Here is a 19,886-nt window from a genome sequence, read left to right on the forward strand (position 1 = left end):
ACTATTATGTTTTATGGTGCGATTTGGCTGTTTGCTAGCTCGATACGACTTGATTCCTTCCCGAAGTCGAGTTCTCCTGACGGTACTATGAGCAGCACCGAATTTTCTGGCCAAATCACGGTCCGACAGATTAAGATTCCTCTTAATCGTCTTCAAAATCTTACTACGCAGATTCCGGTCGACAGTTCCACTCCGACGATTGGCTTGAGGCTTCCAAATCGTCGTCAATGTTTCCTTATACCGTTTGATAACGCGCCATACGGTATTTCTGGGAAATTTCAACTTTTTAGCTAGCCTTAATGCAGACCACAAAGGATTTTCCAAATAACTGTGCACATTTTTTTCCCTGCTTTCGGCTTCCGTGTTGATTGTTTACTAATTACAGTCGATTTGCGGAATGTCAAAAATACATACGTCAAGCTGACAAAATGCCCGACTCGTTGACGCCAAGAGCTTCCAAATCCGTCCACCAGGAGCGCCACAATATGAGCAACAGTTTGTTCCAATTCTAAATGAAGCAAGCTTTATCACTGTCGTTCTTATATTTCTACACGCCAGCATGGATTCTTTCATCGACGCAGTGTTACCACAAACCTGGTGGAATTCGTCTCCAACTGCCACGCAGCTTCCAGAGCTCAGATGGATGCAGTATACACTGATCTTAAGGCTGCGTTTGATCGTGTGAACCATCGCTTGCTGTTGGCTAAGCTCGCCCGGATCGGACCAATCTCCTGTTCCGGTTTCCTGCTTACAGGATATCTCATGCTGGGGATCCTCTTAAAGTAGAGTGGAAAAAGGAATTCGCGTCTAGTACGCCCAGAGGCACATTTAAAACTGATTTATGCTTCACTCCATCACCAGACTACTATGATGAGCATTGAGCTGCTTCGAACTGTTATCTGACATCTCATCTACAAGAGCGGGCAACAAATTGAACCGAAATTGAGACTTGGTTTCCTATTTCAATGGAGTTTCAACTTGGTACGGCTTGCTGTCTATCCTCAGTGTTCATCCAAACAGGGACACTTCATCGTCTTGAGCTGTCCCTACTGCAGTCCTTCGTTTCTGCTTCAAGCTACAGGTGTCTTTCTATGTAGCGTTTCCTACTGTTTTTTACCTTTCGCTCTGCCTGTTAGAATGGTTTCTGTTTTCGCATCCAAGCTTCTCCGATGTTATCCTCTAGTAGCTGTTCTCCCGTCTTTAAACCCCCTTTTTCGGCCATTTTTGTCCTGAAGATTTAGGGTAGTACTGTAGCCCAGTAGTATTCTTCAGTAGTTTTTCCACATTCTAGCGAGTCTCTTGTACTATGGTGTACTATGCGGACATGTTTTCATGAGATGGGTTCAGTATCAGTCCCGAAATCGGTATGAGCACAGTAGTAGTTCCATGAGCAGGTTCAACGATCGGTATGGGTTCAGCATTAGTTCCCGGACCGATATGGGTGCTTGAGATCTTAAGGCCGGGGTGCATTGTTCGTACTCGCTAGTGTAATTTCGATTTTCACTTGCGCATCTGACGGCGGCTGGTGGAAGCTTGTTTTGCTCTACAAAGGAATGGTCGTGCCGGATCTCAAATTTAAGTAGTATTTCCATCGATTTTGGAAGCAAAATTTGATGAAATACTTGCAAAACATATTAATACATCAATTACAAAACTTTTCCAGTCTTGTCAACGTAAAAAAACATCAGAAAAAACATATTTTCTGAAGCGGCTCCAAACTGTTTGGCAAAAAGCTTCGGTCAGCCGACGCCAGATGCGCTAGCGAAAATCGAAATTGCACTGCACGAGTACGCACGATGTACCCCGGCCTTTACATCGGTATGGGTTTAGTACCAGCTCCAGGACCGGTATGGGTGCAGTATCAGTTCTGTATGGGTTCTCGACCGTTTTCAGTATAGTTATTCGAGTGATGTATAGTTATTCGTATAGTGATGGTAAAAGTGAAGATTTCATCGGAATCGATTCCGGCTAGCTCCGAAGTTTTCTGGAATTGATTCCGGAATTAGATTCGGAATTGGTTCCGGAATCGGCTTTGGAATTGGTTGCGGAATAGACTTCGGAATCGGCTCCGGAATTGGAATCGGCTGGGGAATTGGAATCGGCTCCGGAATTGGAATCGGCTGCAGAATCGGAATCGGCTCCGGAATTGGCTCCGGAATCAAAATCGGCTCCGACATCGGAGTTGACTCCGAAATCAGAATTGGCTTCGAAACGGAGTCGGGTTCGGCATCTTTATAGGAATAGGCTTCCTACACATCTTATTTCAATTCAAACTCGATTTCTGTAGTCAAGCCTGGTTCCGGCACCGGGGCAAATTGTGATTCCCAGGTCGATTCCGATTCCGGAAACGATTCTAATTCCGGAGCCGATTCCGATCCTGGAATCGATTCTGAAGTTGATTGGAGTTTTATTAACATTACATATATTTTAAAGTATTTATTTTTAAATCAACGCTGCTCCATCAGGGTTAAATTGCAATGAAGTTGCAACTTGTCTACAAGCAACCGCACACCCCACATTGCACACAAACCACAGCTTGTATGCGAGGCGAGCGGCGATACGAGCAACAACACCACGCGCGCGTTTGTTCACCCATTTTTGCAGCCGCGTTACCATGGTGAGGATGGAAAACCAAAACTAAATATTTTCACACACCAGCACTAAGGAGCGTACAAGAAAAAGGGGGCGAGGGGGGGGGGGGGAGGAAGAAGGTGTGTAAAAGTATGCGCACCACTCCGCGCCCCGTATGGCCTGCTGTGTTTATTTGTTATCGTTCGCGTATCGCATCAGGGTGTGCAGGTGTGCGCGTGTAGAAGCCGTAGTACGGTCGGTCCCCGGTGTGGTGTAGTCCATCTGTGCCCTGCTGTGTGTTCTGCTGTAGGATTAAGGATTGTAAAGTGCAGAAAAAAGGAGTCTTGTGTGCACCTTCTGCTGCACAGTTGTGCGCTTTTTTTGGGTATAGATATATAAATAAACCAACGAAGCGTGTTGTTCGCTTAAGACACGGGAAAGAGGACCCTTTGGCACAAACCAAAGACAGGGCGTGTGACTGTGTGTGTGTGGCTGTGTGTTTGTATTTCGCGTGTGTCCTTGCGCGTGGCTTTAAATAACCACCTCGGTACGGCCAACAAGCAACAAAACAAAAAAACAAAAAACTGCAAAATCAGAATGGCAAAATCTGCATCCTTCCTGTTTGAGGTCCGGCCGCTGTCGGCCTCGGTTAAGGCGAAACCCGTCCGCAGTGTCAAGAGTGCCTCGGCTGCAATGCGACCCGTTCCGGCATTTTCGATCGAATCGCTCCAGAAGAACACCTACGTAATGGGGCCACCGAAGGCACAGAAGCGTAAGTCGCAGCGTGCTTTCCTCTTCTGTCGTGATGGTGCTAATTTTCTCTCTCTCTCTCTCTCTCTCTCTCTCTCTCTCTTTCTTTTTGTTCTTTTTTTTTAAACGCTCCACCCAGAACGGTACATGATACAGCCGAAGGCGACATCGTTTCGGATGTACTACGAGCGGGGCGATCTGCCGATCAAGATGGAGTACCTGACCGGTGGCGATAAGATCGCCTGGACGGTCGACATCGACAAGCTGGACTACGGCCTGTATCTGCCCCTGTTCTTTGACGGGCTGTCGGAAACGCGCCACCCGTACAAAACGTACGCCCGGCAGGGTGTGCAGGATCTGCTGTCGCACGGCGGCGACAAGATCTATCCCGTCATTCCGCAGCTAATTATACCGATTAAGAGTAAGGGCAGAGGCGCTGCCTCGTGTCGGCGATGATTAGTTTAATTGCAATCGATCTTTCTCCAATTGGAAAATTTATGGTGGTCCCATCATCCCTCTTCATCCAATTGCAAATAGTTCCAATTAGTATTCTGGGGGACTATTTTTTTTAATTGCTTCCCCTTTCTCTTTTTGCTACTCTCCCCATCACAGATGCGCTCAACACGCGCAACGTGGAGGTGATGTGTGTTACGCTGAAAATTATTCAACAGCTCGTCATGTCGTCCGATCTCATAGGGCCCGCGCTCGTGCCGTTCTACCGCCAGCTGCTGCCAATGTTTAACGCCTACAAGGTGAAAAACAGTAAGTAGACTTTGTTCCATGGCTTATCCGGTTTTTTTGGTGGTGGTGGAGGTGGTGGTCTGACCTAACGACATCCAATGGGTGTCACTGTGCGTGTGTGTTTGTGTTTGTGAGTGCTATCGGAGCTAATTTATCGCACAAATTCATATTGATGTGACATTAATGGATTTCCATCGTGTTTGCCACTAACGCGAGACGAAGAACTTTCCATCAGAATAAGCTGAAAACGAAACACAAACGAGGAAGACGCAATGTTCGGCTTTAAAAGTCATGTTGATCCGGGGGCTTTGGCCATCATGATGGAACCTTGAAGCTGAAGCAGTTCAAGGTGTTTGTTATAGATGAGTGATAGAGAAAGAGAGGGAGGAAATTGGCGGGAAAGATAATTTCCTTCACTTACATTTTTCACCATTTACACGACATTCTCTTCTCTAGCCTGTGTCGGTGTCGGTGGGTAGAATTCCCCGTTTTTTTGTTTTTTTTTTGTTCGTGCAATCGTTTTGTCCTTGTTTTTGCCGGTCACTTAATGCACTAATGCGCACCTGACGTGTTGATTGCTTTGGTGTGGGAGTGCGAGAGCCTGACCCCCGTACTGACCTATCCATCCTTTATTCGTCTTTATTCTTTTCGTTTCGTATCTGTTCACGTTTGTCGTTGTGGAAAAGAATGTATATTTTATTTGTTTCGTTTTTTTTTTACAAAAAAAAGAAATAAAATAAAATAAAATAAATTGAGTGCATTTCAAGGACAAGGTTGTACCGTTTGTATGCCGCTGGAATGCGATTATAACTTCCGCACATTATCGATCTGTTGGAGTGTGCAATGGAGGTGCCCAGTACTTTGTAGATAAATAATTAAATTCTCAATTTTTTTTTATGGAATTCAAGACGATTGTTAGCAACATGGCAATATGCTTGCCCCGGGAATAAATAATGAAACTAGTCTTAGTGTTGTTGCCGGAAGATAATTAAAATTGCATAGAAATGAATACCTTTTGTTTTAAATTTAATAGCGTTTTTTGTGGTTTCAAGGATAAATTCCAAAAAGTATTTTGAAACAAACATTTTAGCTGTTATTATTATTATTTTTATTATTATTATTATTAGTATTATTATTATTATTATTATTATTATTTTTATTATTATTATTATTATTTTTATTATTATTATTATTATTATTATTATTATTATTATTATTATTATTATTATTATTATTATTATTTTTATTATTATTATTATTATTATTATTATTATTGTTATTATAATAATAATAATAATAATAATAATTTTTATTATTATAATAATAATTATTATTATTACTAATATTCTTATTCTTATTCTTCTTTTTTTTAGTTTTTTATTATTTTTATAAAAATATATTTATTATTATTATTATTATTATTATTAATATTATTAGTTTTGTTGTTTTATTATTATTATTATTATTATTATTGTTATTATTAATATTATTATTATTGTTGTTTTATTATTATTATTATTATTATTATTATTATTATTATTATTATTATTATTATTATTATTATTATTATTATTATTATTATTATTATTATTATTATTATTATTATTATTATTATTATTATTACTATCAATATTTTTATTATTATCCTTTTTTAATTATTATTGTTATGTTACGTTATGCAATGTTTCTATTATTATTTGTATTACTATAAGCACTTTATATTAATATTCTTATAAGTAATTTTATTATCTATTTCTAAAGGCGTCTAGCATGGACTAAAGACAAGCGTTGGTAGACATTTGGCAAAGATTAATGTTTCATTTTTGAAAATGATAACAGTTTTGATCCACTTCCACTCATCTTTTGTATTTTTATGTTTGCTTGTGGAAAATATGTCGTTTTGGAGGACCTAATACCATACCTTGAGGGGATGGATTAATAAGGATAATCACACATTCGGGGTGGTTCCGTGGTACAGTGGTCAACTCGTACGACTTAAACACATGCCCATCATGGGTTCAAACCTCATATGATCCCTGTAGAAAGGACCGAATATCCTTCTGCATGGTTCTACTACTGCAAATTAGGTCTCGAAAGGCCGACATGACTTCATAGGTCGTTACGCCCAATAGAAGAAGTGTACGATCAGGTTTTGATATAGTAGCCTTATAGTCTAGTGACTTATTATCCAAAGATAGTGAAACGTATGCCGTTGAAAGATAAGGTTCAGGTTCAGAAATCTAGGGTCGGCATTCTATGGAACTTGAATGACATTGTCCGAAAAGTGGAATGACTCTGTGTTGTGCATGTCTATCATAACTTTATTGGTAATTAAAGGAATGTACTTTTATACTCTTTTTTGATGTCTTGCATTCTACTCATTTAGTTGATGATGATTTCAAGGAGTACCTTTTATTATTATTAGCAGACGATTGTATGATCTTCTTCGAAAGATGCCGTGTATAACAATGGATGGCTACCATTTTACTCCGAAATTAAAACATTCATTCAATTTGCCTAATGCAAGCAGTAAATAATGGCATTAAACACGCCATTGATACTGGACAGTTAATTATACAACCGACTTAAAATCCATTCCTAAATGCATCATATTAAGATCCAGTTTAATTTCCCGCTAACCAACCAAACCCATTGGCAGCAAACCTCCTTCTTCCTTCTCACGGAGTTCCTGTAAAACTTATCAACTATTAATGACAGCCATTTTGTATCATTAATTCTACCGATTTCTGTCTCTCTCTCTCTTACTCGCGGCTCCTTTCAGTCAACTCGGGCGATGCCATCGACTACGGGCAAAAGAACAACATGAACGTGGGCGATCTAATTGACGAGACGCTGCAGGTGCTGGAGCGGCACGGCGGCGAGGACGCGTTCATCAACATTAAGTACATGGTACCGACGTACGAGTCATGCTATCTGAATTAACCACACACCACCTTGACCACCACCACCACCCATCGATCGATCGATCGGGGTGGTAATGGAGAGAGAGAGAGAGAAAGAGGCGAGAGTGACCGATTTATAGTTGAATTCGCTGCCTGCCTGCCTGTCTGCCTGTCCACTATTAATGGTAGTGGATCGATTCGTAGTGAAATAGCAGCATGGCGTTGTGGAGTGCGGGTGTGTGTGTTTGTGTGGTAAGATGAATGGAGCAGTGTTGTGTGTGTGGCTTAATGACTTCGATTTCGATATTGCAGGACATTCTCACGAAAGGCGATCAGCGGAGTCGTTTGTCAAGTGTCAACCTCTTAACGCTGAATGATGGTGGATGCTCGTGATTGGTGGTTCGGAGTTGAGGTGTGCTCACACACACAGACACACATACGTACCGAACGTAGCATATTGTGCCAAAATTAGAGTAACGAAAATATCGATTCCCGTTGGACGCCGTAAGTCTTATAAGTACACACAGGACGCAGCGACGATCTGCGGCATTTTCTTACTGCACAGGGAAATTCGAAGAGAAAGAGAGAAAGAGAAAAAAAAGAGAATGATTTGTAGGGGAAACTAATGACCCGGAAATCGTCACCGGATAGGATGGCGGTGTAGCCAGTAGGTAATACAATGTGTTCTTTTAGGTTAAACAAAGCTAGCAACTGGAGATTTATACTGTTTTCGAAGCTACACAATTACTATCACACACTAGCAATGATTACACTACATTACCACTATTGAAGATTACAAGTTACCACATTGCACAACAGGCAACGAAGCAGCTCACACATCTTTTCATGCAGAAGTAAGAGAAAGGTTGTCTGATGGGATCACCAAGGTGGCTAGAGATAGAGTACAGTTAGGGTATATGGGTTTGATTTTGGTCGCTATGATGGATTTCTATGAAGACGGACGGACCGATCTGTAGTAATTTATAAACCTTGGGGTGGATAGTAAAATGGTGTAATGTTTTCAGTCTCGTAATCCTTTTAGTTTCTCGGAAATGCAAAGCCACCCTAATTCTATTCCAATGTGATTACGTTTAACAATCCTCACAAGGTATTTTACATGTATTGTTTCTATAATTTAGCTTACTCAATGTTTTAGAAGGTTTCCATTTATTTGGTTGGTTGTAAGGTTGCTAGATAGACTACAGGAGGGTCGTTAGTAGTGATGTGCTTTGTGGAGCGCACCAGCGACAACGGACCGACTCCAACCACAAAATGGAACCCCTAGATCCGCCCGGAGAAGGAGTCGCACGGAGTCGTCGGGAGTAGTGATGGGGAAAATGAAGATTTCGTCGGAATCGATTCCGGCTAGCTCCGAAATTTTCTGGAATCGATTCCAGATAGTAGGTCCGGAATCAGTTTCCAGAATCGATTCCGGAACCAATTTCTGAATCGGCTCCGGAACCAACTCCGCAATCGGCTCTAGAATTGGTTCCGGAATCGGCTCCGAAATTGGTTCCGGAATCGGCTCCGGAATCGGAATTGGATCCGAAATTGGTTCCGGAATCGGCTCCGGAATCGGAATTGACTCCGGAATCGGTTCCGGAATCGAAGTCGGCTCTCGAATCGGAAATGGTTCATAAATTGGAATCGGCTACCAAACGGAGTCAGTTTCGGCATCGCCATAAAAATAGGCGTTTGGGTCCAATCATACTACGTATTGATAACCGCAAAAATCCAAATTTACTTGTAAAAGATCCACTCTCATGGAGATTCCCGGACTGATTTCGCTCCGGAGTCAACTCCGGAATCGGCTCCGGAGCCAACTCCGGAATCGGCTTCGGAGCCAACTCTGGAATCGGCTCTGGAATCGGTTCCGGAATCGGCTTCGGAATCGGTTCCGGAATCGAATCCGGAATCAGAATCGATTCCAGCATCGGAATTGGCTCCGGAATTGATTCCGAGCACGGAATCGGAATCGGGTAGGTCCGATTCCGAGCTCCCACCACTAGTTGGGAGCCTTCCGGAGTCGTCCGGAGTCGTACGGGGTCGTTCGTAGTCGGAGTCGTCTGGAGTCGTTTGGAGTCGTCCGGAGTCGTTCGGAGTCGTTCGTAGTCGGAGTCGTCCGGAGTCGCTTGGAGGCGTCTGGAGTCGGTCGGACTCGTCCGGAGTTGTCGAAGTCGTTCGGAGTCGATCGGAGTCTGAGTCGTCCGGAGCCGTCCGGAGTCGTTCGGAGTCGACTGGAATCGGAGTTAGTCTGAGTCAACAGGAGCCTTCGTCCGAACGACTTCGGACGACTCCGAACGATTTCGATCGACTCCGACTTCGAACGACTCCGAACGCCTCCGAACGACTCTGGACGACTCCGAATGACTCTTGAAGGTCGGACGACTCCGAACGACTCGGGACGATTCCGAACGACTGTGGATGATGCAGGGCGGACCTGCCTTCTGGAGTCGATTCCGAATTAATCGGAGTTGGATCGGAGTCGACTCCGAATTTTTGCCAACATCACTAGTCGTTAGCACTGATTTTGGTAGCCATGATGAATGGAGAATTCTATGGAGATTAGCAGATAGGGAGCTATGGTTGCTAAGGACTTTGTATGAGTTGTTAAGTAACTTTGGACTCCATAGAATGAAGATTTGTAAAAATACACTGTAGGCGGACCGACCTGTAGTAATTTATGAACCTTGGTTTGTTGGTATAATTCCAAATGAGCTTGAAAATGCATCTAAATGACAAAAAGATAATGTAAAAAGATACAAATGCCTACTTTTTGTTATGCTTACTACAACGTTGTTTTCTTCTAAATAAAACAAAAACTCGGCCACTTATACCAGGGCTTCAATCTCTGTTATTAGTCACAGATCCATGACAGAATTGATCCATACAAGCATACAACGCTCGAGTGATATGTTGTTAGGTCACGCAGGGCCTTACGAATAGAGCAACGAACGAGCAGATAGATAAATCAATCCATATTAACAAGTTAGTTTAATACCCTATTGTCGAACCACTCATGTTCAATACCCGAGAGAGCTTTAAGACATGTGTTTGATACTTTATTAATTTACTTTAAATAAAAAAATGACAACGAACGCATTGCTTTTAAAAATTAGTTTAAATTACAACAGAATAAAAAAAAATTGAAAAAATATAAAGTTAATGTAAAACGCAGAAAACAAATTTACAAAACATTGTGGCTTTTTCCCTTTATAAAATCCTGCCTACGTTTAGGAATTACTTTGTAACGGAAACCTTCTGGTAAATATGTAATAAAAGCATCCAACGGAGCAGTCGCTGCAGTTTGATTGAGTCGATTTTATCTGAAATGAAAAACCCCCATTTGTACGAAAAAGAGAATTTCTCATTATCTCTCTTAACTTATTGCTAAACACAATTTTTACTTTGAAAATAGACATCTCGCTGGATCGATTTTATTAGTTGTGTATTACATTATCCTATACATTTAGCCTTTGTTTCCAATCTTTCCCATTCTTTTTACCACTAAAAAAAGGGCAAACAACGGGGTAATAATAAAGAACATTTCCATTCCCACACTTTTTTCTCCAGCCCCACGGGACAAAAAATAGCGTCAACTACTCGCACACATACATATACATATACATTCTTTCGCAAATACTTGCATTTTTTAATATAAACATGGCTAAAAAGGATAACAAGTCAGTACCTTTTCTGTAGCGTGTGTGTGTGAGTGCCTGTTTCACTTTAAGGAGGATATGCGTACAAAACTAATGGTTTTTTTACTTCTTTGTTCTTGTGTTTACCCTTTTCCATTGTTAACACTTAAGAGCGATATTGAAATGAACACATTTTACATTGATTATAACATATTGTTCTAAATAAATAACATCCTGTGCTGTACCCCCAGTTGCTGCATCTGTTCTAGGTCCGGTGGCGACACGTTCTACTCCTGTTTGACAACAAAACATGGAATTTTCTGCCTCTACTTTATCACCTTTATAAGTAACCTCTCTGCTTGAATCTGGTTTTGTTCAAGAAAATTGTTTAAAAAATGAACATTATTTAGCAAACGAAAGGCCAAGGAAACGAAGCTGCACCTATTGAGTTAATTTTGTGCCACTAAAAATGTCGTTTTGTGGTTTATAAATATTCTTCTCTAAACAGCATCTCTACATGGTGGTGCTCGCATGACTCGGGTGCATTTACATTTTGCTACACAATTTCTGTTCTAGTTTAACAACGGCTTTTTTTTTGACGGGGGGTGCACTTTGTGCTAAAACCTCTATCTGATCGGTGAAGTGAATTAATGCGTCGTGTACTAAAACGTCTCTGCTGTGTGTTTGTGTTTTGCATTCTCCTTTTTTGGAAGGATTTTTGTTTTGTTTGCTGTTGCTTGTGATGTATTTTGTGTGTGTGCAGTGTAGCAATGGTTCTATCACAATGTCGTCATAACACTCCTTTTCTCCCCCTCTTTCCATCATCATCTAACCCTGAAAGCAGTGCAGATGCTTTGGATTGTGGTCGGGCATCTGCTGGAAGTACTGCTGGCACAGTTCGTTGAACGGTTTCGGACCGCACAGACAGCAGTAGGTGGCGTACAGCGGTGAATCCTTTGTCGTCAGCTGACGGATGATGTCCGGCGTCACTCGCCCGTGGACAAGGGTTGAACGGTTTCCCTCACTGTCAGTAGCAGCAGCAGCAGCAGCAGCAGCAGGTGCCGTTGGTTCCGGTAGGTCCACTTCCGATAAGTAATGCTTCAGGGTGAATCTGGAGGAAAGAGAGTGAGAGGGATGGTGTGAAAACGATTTTATTAAGTTATATATCAGATTGGATCCGGTTGACCGACAGAGAGAATGAGAGAAGGGGAAAAGAAGGGGAAAGAATGTGAGGTGTTTGTTTTCCATTTAACACTGCTAAACGTTCCTATTTGAAGAGCGTTTTTAGTGTGAAAAATGCTTTTTGCTTAGATTCAAACCTGCAGACAGTAATAACCTTTCACCAGATCTGGAGGTGAGTGGGGAAGAATTTCCCATTTCAGTGCTTTTTAGTACGGTTTAGCAGATGCCGCTGGAATAGTAGATTTTTTTTAAATTATTTTCGCAGCTATTCCAAGTGTTTTTTTTTTCTGATGTTTTCGTGCAGAATTTTCATCTAGACAGCAATTCTCTTATAAATTCATTTCTAAAATTTTCGTCGCTCTCTGGTCTTCTAAATCATAATATAACTACTTTGGAATCAGGCAATGACCATTTCCGTCAAGTTGCATCAGCTACTCAACGAATAGTGCTGCCTGATGAAACAAACAACCATGCAATACGTATGTAGCGACATCTAACCAAGAAAAACGAAACTTATTGTTGCTACTACTTATAATTTATTAGGCACACAATAGTTTTATGAGTGTTACTTTACAAAGCTCTGAATATTAATACCTTTTTTTACAGGGTTTCGAATCATATAAGGGAATAGTTCAATCACTTAGAGGAATGTTGCAAATGGGTAGGGGAATGTTGCAAGCGTACTGTGGAGCTGTCATCAGACTGTGGGTGCCGCTGTAAATACCTCACAACATTTTCGTTAATTTTACTACCTCATCATGTTTAATTATTGCTCCGCAGCAGGATTTATTTAGCTTATCATGTGTACAGCTGAATGCCACACGAAAACAACTCCAAATGATGTTTTTTTTTTAGAAAACATCATCGGTATCAATTCGAAGCTTTTTACACCGGCACACACCGTCTGATGACAGCTAAACAGGATGCTTGTAAAATTCCCCTAGTTGATTGCAACACTCCCCTATATGATTACAAACTTCCACAGCTTGCTTGCAACATTCCCCTACCGATTTGCAACATTCCCCTAACTGATTGAACTATTCGTTATATGATTCTTATACGATTCGAAACCCTGTATGTCTAGTTTGTTAAAGACAAACAAGAACACGATATAAATTATCTATCTTAAGGTTAAGGTAGGTAACTGCCTTGCCATAGCTAGGAACGGTTCGCTGTATCCAGCGCCTGATCTCATCATTATGTCAGTTGCGATAGCGAAGAAGTATCGAAGGCGTGTAGATGTTGATCCTTTCTAATAAACTAGGAACGAAACAATTTCTTTTTTTTTGTTTTTTTGCAACAAATACACATTGATTTATCCTTAGTACTGTGTTCCCAGGTCATCGGTCAGTTCCAAAGCCTAGTCAGTACACTTCACGCATGAGCGCACAAGACAAGTAAGTAACGACTAAAGACATTAGACATCACCTGCATTCGCGGAATCGTTGAAAGATAAATCCTATTATCTTATAAGCCTTGCCAAGAGTGTTGTTAATATGTAAACGGAAATTCAAACTACAGTCCAGTGTAGCACCTAGATCACAATCTTGCTGACAATGTTCTAACATACTACCTAACAACGGATATCATTTGAGGATATTTAGTTTGAAAATGGGGATATTTAGTCTTGACCATACTGTTGAATCATTTCCATTGAACAACTATGTAAACCTTAGGCCTGCTGCAAGAGGGTCTTGTGCCTTCGTTCATCAATCCGTTAATCTGTTATCCTGGATATTAATGGCAGACACTTTCACGTCATCTTGCTACCATAGCTTGACCTCTATTCTTGTAGATGCGTATGCGTTTAACATCGATACCGGAGCCTGGCAACGCTGATACGCTGCACAACAGTGGAATCACTATACAATTCGTACAGCTCGTTGTAGCTTACTTACTTACTTATCCGGCGCTACAACCGCTTTGCGGTCTTGGCCTGCCTCAGGAGTGTCCGAAACCGCTCACGGTCTCGCGCCTTCGTCTGCCAGTCCGTTATCCCGGCCTTAATGGCGGACGCCTCCACGCCATCTTGCCACCTCAATTTGGGCCTACCACGCCTCCTCTGTCCTTGTGGACGGCCTAAAAAGACTTTACGGGCTGGGTCGTCCGTTTCCATGCGTATAACATGGCCAGCCCACCGGAGCCTGGCGAGCTTTATACGCTGTACGACAGTGAGGTCGCCGTACATCTCGTATAGCTCGTCATTATAGCGGCTCCTCCATTGTCCTTCCAGACATACGGGGCCAAGTATCCTTCTGAGCATCTTCCTCTCGAACGCGGCTAAGAGGGTTTCGTCAGATTTGGACAGTGTCCATGTCTCAGAGGCGTATGTGAGTACTGGTACTATATAGGTACTATATAGTCCCAGCTTCGTCCGTCGCGACAGGTTCTTTGAGGTGAACTGCTTTTTCAGGCTGTAGAATGACCGGTTGGCAGCCAGCATCCTTGCGCGCAACTCAGCTTCCATGCTATTGTCGTTGCTGACCTTTGATCCCAGATAGGTGAATTGTGGGACGACTTCAAAAGTGCGTTCACCTATCTGCACGTCACGCCTACGTAGATTCTGATTATTTGTTGGCGGGCCCGCTGATGTTGCCACCATCAGTTTGGTCTTTGCCTCGTTTATCTGCAATCCGAGGTTCTCTGCCGCCTGCTCGATCCCTTGGTAGGCTTCTGCTACATAGGAGAGCCGCAGACCAATGATGTCTATATCATCAGCGTATGCCAGGATCTGGGTTGACTTATAGAAGATGGTTCCCGTAGTCTCCACCCTCGAGTCACGGATGGCTCTCTCTAGCGCCAAGTTGAATAGGAGACAGGCAAGCCCGTCCCCCTGGCGCAGACCCTTGGTGGTAGCAAAAGGTCCTGAGAGTTTTCCATCCACCCTAACCTGGCATGTGACGTTGGTCATAGTCATTCTAACTAGCCTTATCAGTTTGGCCGGGATTCCAAAAGAGCTCATAGCGTCGTACAGTTTTACCCTGGCTATGCTATCGTATGCGGCTTTGAAGTCTATGAAGAGATGGTATGTGTCGTTTTTGTATTCAGCCATCTTCTCCAAGATCTGCCGCATGGTGAAGATCTGATCAGTGGTTGATTTTCCGTTTCGGAATCCTCTTTGATAGTTTCCTACTATCTCTTCGACGTGCGGGACAAGGCGATCCAGAAGGATCAGGGAGAATATTTTATAGGCGGTATTCAACACCGTAATACCCCTGTAGTTGTTGCAGTCCAACCTATCTCCCTTCTTGTATATGGGGTAGATGATGCCGAGATTCCAATCACAAGGCATCGATTCGCTATCCCACACCTCAGTAACAATTTGATGAATCTCGTTTTCTAGTCGTGCACCTCCATTCTTGACCAGTTCGGCTGCAATTCCGTCGGTTCCGGGTGCCTTGTTATTTTTCAGCCGACGGATAGCCTTTCGTGTTTCATCTATGCTAGGTGGCAGTAGCATGACATTATCTGCTAGTGGCGCTTCTAGCTGTTCGCTAAACTGGTCATTGAGTAATTCATCAAAGTACTGAGCCCACCGCGAGAGGACCTCTGGCTGGTTACTGACCAGATCTCCATCCTTGTTGCGACAGCAGGTTACCTTAGGTACAACGTTGTTTCGGTGACCTGCTATCGCTTGGTAAAACTTTCGTGTCGGTCCGTACGCCTCTCTGGTTTGCTCGAGTTCCCGCATGTTTTGCTCTTCCAAAGCATGCTTCTTGGAGCGGTGAACTCGTTTCTCTTCGCGTCTAAGCCGTGAATATTCCTCTGCGCATGCCCGCGTTCTATGCCGTTGCTGCATTGCTCGGTATGCAGTATTCTTACGTTCGGTCACTTGTCTGCATTCATCGTCGAACCAGCCAGATTTGGTGTTGCCACGACGTGGTGGGAGTATATTTCTTGCACAGTTTATTATTTTTGTTTTTAGAGCGTTCCACCTCTCGCTCGTAGTTTCGTATCTGTCTTCTGGTAGTAGAGACTCTTCTAAAGCGGTTTTGAATTCCTGTTGGACAGCAATGTCCCTTAGAGAGTCCGTGTTGAGCCGAGCCTGCGTGTTTTCTCCGCCTCCATTGGCGCTGGGGCGGGCGATTCTACAACGTATCACTAAGCCAACCAAGTAGTGATCGGAATCGATATTGGCTCCTCGATATGTTCTGACATTTAACAGACTCAACTGTCGTCGGCGGCTTATTAACACGTGGTCGATCTGGTTGAAGGATTCTCCACCCGGGTGCGCCCACGTAATCTTGTGGATTTTTTTGCGCGCAAATTTGGTACTTCCTACAACCAGATTGTTCGCTGCGGCGAACTGGACCAATCTACTACCATTATCATTACTGTGCTCATGCAGACTGTGACAGCCAGTGTATTGGCGGTACATTGTCTCCCTACCGACTTTTGCGTTGAAGTCCCCCAGGATGATTATGAGGTCATGCCTGGGGCAAGCATCTACAATTCTAGCGAGGCGGCCGTAAAAAAGGTCCTTCTCCTCTTCCTCTTTATCTTCGGTAGGGGCGTGAACGTTTATGAGGCTTATATTAAAGAATTTGCCTCGCATGCGCAGGGTGCATAGCCTATCGTTTATAGCCTTGAAATCCATGATTGCGGGTTTCAACCGGGGACCTACGGCGAAACCCGTTCCGAGCACGCGGTGGCGGTCGTGGCAGCTGAAATATATGTCGTAGCAATGCTTACCACGCCTGTTGTGCACACCGTTCCCTAGCCACCGAATCTCTTGTAAAGCTACGAGGGCTACGTTGTAGCTTAATAGCATAATAAAAAACTAACTTAAAAAAGAGATTCTCATACATTCTACATTAAATTCAACTGCAATAAAATAAATTTGCTGAACATTATGTAAATTTCGTACCCATTCGTCCAAAAAACTAAAACAGCTTTTTCATTCTCGACAACACTATTCAGATGCAAATTCCCTTCCAAACCGGAAAAAAGGAAGCAAATTTTATACAGCTCCCAACGAAGCTCTACCTCGACCACCACCACACCAGACAGCAGTAGCAGCATGTTTTAACTCCTTGCTGGAACCATTTCCCAACAGGCTGACAGACAGCAAGACACGGGGACACAGAGGCTGCAGATGATATGTTAATTTAATTTCTAGCACTGACTTAAAATAGAAACTTTCATCCGGCCCAACCCCGGACGACCCATGTCCGGTCCAGGTTTCACTCAATTCGATACGCCGCCACACACCGAGCCACCCGAGAGCGGTGGCTTTCCAATGGGAGTTGCCGGCTCCGAAGGAAGTACGCTCAAGTTAGATTAAACGTACTTGCCTTGCAACGCTGAAGAGCGTCGTAATTGTCCTTGGCTACCCACAAGCTCCGCTTCGCTCTGTAATGGAGTTTGTTACCCAGTCTTCGACTTCGGCCGGGGACCGACCGTGCCACCACCAAGCAACGTTGCTTCATCATCTGATCGATCGTTGGGCACCGCGCACAGAGTGCAAGAAACGTGGGATCTCGCTCTTCCTCGCTTGCCGTAAATGCTAGTCACTCGATGATGATGCAGCAAGCGGTATTACTGTACGGTAGTGCAGCGTCATCAGTGCGCTACAGGAACGTAGTGCAGTGGACGGGGTAAGTTGGGTGGACAGGCAAGAGCGGAAAACCGTTTCGTGGTGGTGGAAGTTTCATAAACAATTTCGTTCCCATAAAGCAAGCAACTAATTAATGCGAGCCAGCAAGTTCAGCTTCTCACGGAGTCGCGGAGTAGTGCACGGGGGGAGGAGGGACGCATTTCCTGTAGGGATGCTCTGCGTCTATGCAGTTGAGCAGAAACTGTACAAAAATCGATGGATCGTTCTCACAAAACTGTACATATGCAGCATGTATGCAGGTGGAATAATGAATGAGTAATCACAAATGACTTTTAGATGAAAGTATAATTATTAAAATTCTCATTTAAATTGATCATTTTCTCTTGGCTGTCAAGCAACCGAATTTTAACATCAATTCTGCTGCAAAAATACGCAAAATTTCACATTGTTTTTATGAAAGTCTTCTTCCTCTTAATGGCTTTAGTTAATTTTAGTTAATTTTCAACCATTATAACTTCATCGACTGCATTATTGTTTTAGGTTTTAATTTGGGAGAGTAAACAACTTTTCCTGAACATTGTTAAAATATTGCAAGTAAATATTGGAGTCCTTTCCGTTTAAAGTTGGTAGGCTGAAATTTCAGCCTGTCAGCTGTTTGCATTGTATAGCAGTTTTCGAGCAGCTATCTAAGTGGGTATGATATACAGGTGGGCTTATCCCAAGGTGTATGAATTTAGAAGGCTGATTTTTATCGCTTCTGTTTCTGAATGAAGATTTTAAGAGATTTTTAAGGTGGTTAATTGGTCAAGCCTCCAGAATGCTTGTTTGAACATCATTTTTCACTCATCCTGTCAAAAAGTGATATTCAACTTTGGTTATAAAAACATGCTATGAGATTACGTGGACTACATACTCTTTGATTCTAGATTGCACCAGCTGATCCCTTTAGTGCACCTTGGAATAAATGAAAACACGAGCTAGTTTTGCCATTTTTCGAGCAGGTACTTGAATCTAATTCTAGCTTTGAGGCTAGAATAATCTAGACTGAAAATTGCAGGCTAGTTTTGTGTGTGTGGTTTTTATGCAGTGTTTACATGGTTTCAGTCTCCAACCGTCAAATTACATACAAAAAACTGATTAGAATCGTGAAGGGCCCCATTATCGGAATTTCCACCAAATTTCGACCAAGATTTTGTTTAGTTTGAGCGGGTCTGTTGGAATTTTCTCAGTTTAAGATGATTGTTTACGATATTCAATTACGCTATTGCAGCGTCGAAAATACAATTAATACTGAATATTATTTAGGTGCAATTCAATTGGATTTCACAGGATGGGTGTAATATATTTTGGATGTAGAAAGAAAACAGGTAATTTCCAATATGATCATTTCATAGCAACCATTAGGAAAAGAAATTATATTCCGTTTTTTCTGCGATCAAATCAGATGTTAGGGAAACGTATTACATTTTAATCCAATTTGTTTTTAAACAATTTGTTTAAATTTATTCAATTTAATTTTTTATTAAGTTTAATAAAAATAATTATTGATCCATTTGTTTACATATATTGCATGTGTTGTTCAAAATATTCTTTACTTTCTTTTTTGGAAGATAATACGTTAAGTAATTTAATCAAATTACCAGATACAATAAATGTCAATTTTATTTCAATATCACAATTGCTTTTGGGTCAGCCGAATAGATGTTCCATGCGAAAACTGAAAGCAGGACGGGAAAGATACAAAGCACAAGCTACGAGAGACTCATCTGGCTCGGTGGCAGCTTAGTTGATATCTCTGACAGAGTGAGCCAGCAATAAATAATCGTGCAAAGTTGTTAGCAATATTTTAGCGTTTTTATTTACCCTCTTTTAGACACTTTACATCAGTTTTTGGATAAATATTTACTCAGCAAGAACATGAAGTATTACTGTCGGTGTTCAATTGACATTGGCACATTGTCTATAATTGGGCAAGGGATTTATCAAAAGCAACGGATCGTTCATACATTGATCGCTACTCTCTCGGCAATTATCTTTCCTAAATGCCGCACTTACCGGGTGCGGAAAGATTATCAAAGTTTATGGAACCACACGACACGCAGCAAGGTTTTTTTCTCCAATTGCCCCCGGAACGATAATGTTGTTATCGGAGGTAAGTTTCATTCGTAACTTATGTACATTTATCCGCACTTTAGGGCAAGAGTAGTAGTAACCCTCCCGCCGGGAATTGGCATGTTATGAAATCGGCTGTCAAAACACGAACGCTGCAAAAGCTCTCGGGAGTGCTCGTTGCTTTCCACGCAGTAATGTCGGCCGTATTGTACGGATGTGTGGATATGTGTGCCCAAGAGCCCGCAGGGGGAGAGTTTGTGAGGATAGTTGTTTGATGTTATTATGGGTACGTGCTGAGTGAATTCGGAGTGTAAATACAAACTGGATGGTTATGGGAAGGATATTTGTAGAGTGAATAAAGGGAATAAAATGTTATGGGTTACTTGTTCCAACGGATAAGTTTATATAAATAAGTTGGGTAAAGGAATA

General features: G+C 42.2%; 2 protein-coding genes across 4 annotated transcripts in view; one reads left to right on the plus strand and one right to left on the minus strand.

Annotated features, from left to right (window-relative positions):
• The first annotated feature begins 2,511 nt into the window (after positions 1 to 2,511).
• LOC1270622 (parkin coregulated gene protein homolog) lies at positions 2,512 to 10,297 on the plus strand. 2 transcript variants are annotated; one of them, XR_009766256.1, is made up of 5 exons: positions 2,512 to 3,343; positions 3,461 to 3,742; positions 3,934 to 4,083; positions 6,845 to 7,217; positions 7,278 to 10,297. XR_009766256.1 is itself a non-coding variant. In XM_309337.4 (4 exons), exons 1-4 carry the CDS (start codon positions 3,169 to 3,171, stop codon positions 7,003 to 7,005), a joined length of 768 nt encoding a protein of 255 aa, XP_309337.4. In that variant the 5' UTR covers positions 2,512 to 3,168; the 3' UTR covers positions 7,006 to 10,297. The 2 variants fall into 2 exon arrangements, 1 of the variants encoding a protein (XP_309337.4); XM_309337.4 differs by having other exon boundaries at positions 6,845 to 10,297.
• Positions 10,298 to 10,365: 68 nt separating this feature from the next.
• The window catches only part of LOC1270621 (cytochrome b5 reductase 4), a 60,283-nt gene continuing 50,762 nt past the window's right edge, over positions 10,366 to 19,886 (minus strand). For both annotated transcript variants that reach the window (XM_061659055.1, XM_061659053.1), the window contains exon 6: positions 10,366 to 11,717. In XM_061659055.1, the coding sequence (XP_061515039.1) occupies positions 11,435 to 11,717 (283 nt within the window). In that variant the 3' untranslated portion in view covers positions 10,366 to 11,434. The remainder of the gene's footprint in view (positions 11,718 to 19,886) is intronic.

Source organism: Anopheles gambiae, chromosome 3 (genome assembly GCF_943734735.2).
Source record: "Anopheles gambiae chromosome 3, idAnoGambNW_F1_1, whole genome shotgun sequence".
Lineage (NCBI taxonomy): Eukaryota > Metazoa > Arthropoda > Insecta > Diptera > Culicidae > Anopheles > Anopheles gambiae.

Excerpts from the sequence above, each read along its gene's own strand:
- LOC1270622 (XM_309337.4), top strand. The coding sequence starts at position 3,169 with ATGGCAAAATCTGCATCCTTCCTGTTTGAGGTCCGGCCGCTGTCGGCC. Across the intron at positions 3,344-3,460 it reads GCCACCGAAGGCACAGAAGC|AACGGTACATGATACAGCCG; the intron begins GTAAGTCGCAGC and ends CGCTCCACCCAG. Across the intron at positions 4,084-6,844 it reads CGCCTACAAGGTGAAAAACA|TCAACTCGGGCGATGCCATC; the intron begins GTAAGTAGACTT and ends GGCTCCTTTCAG.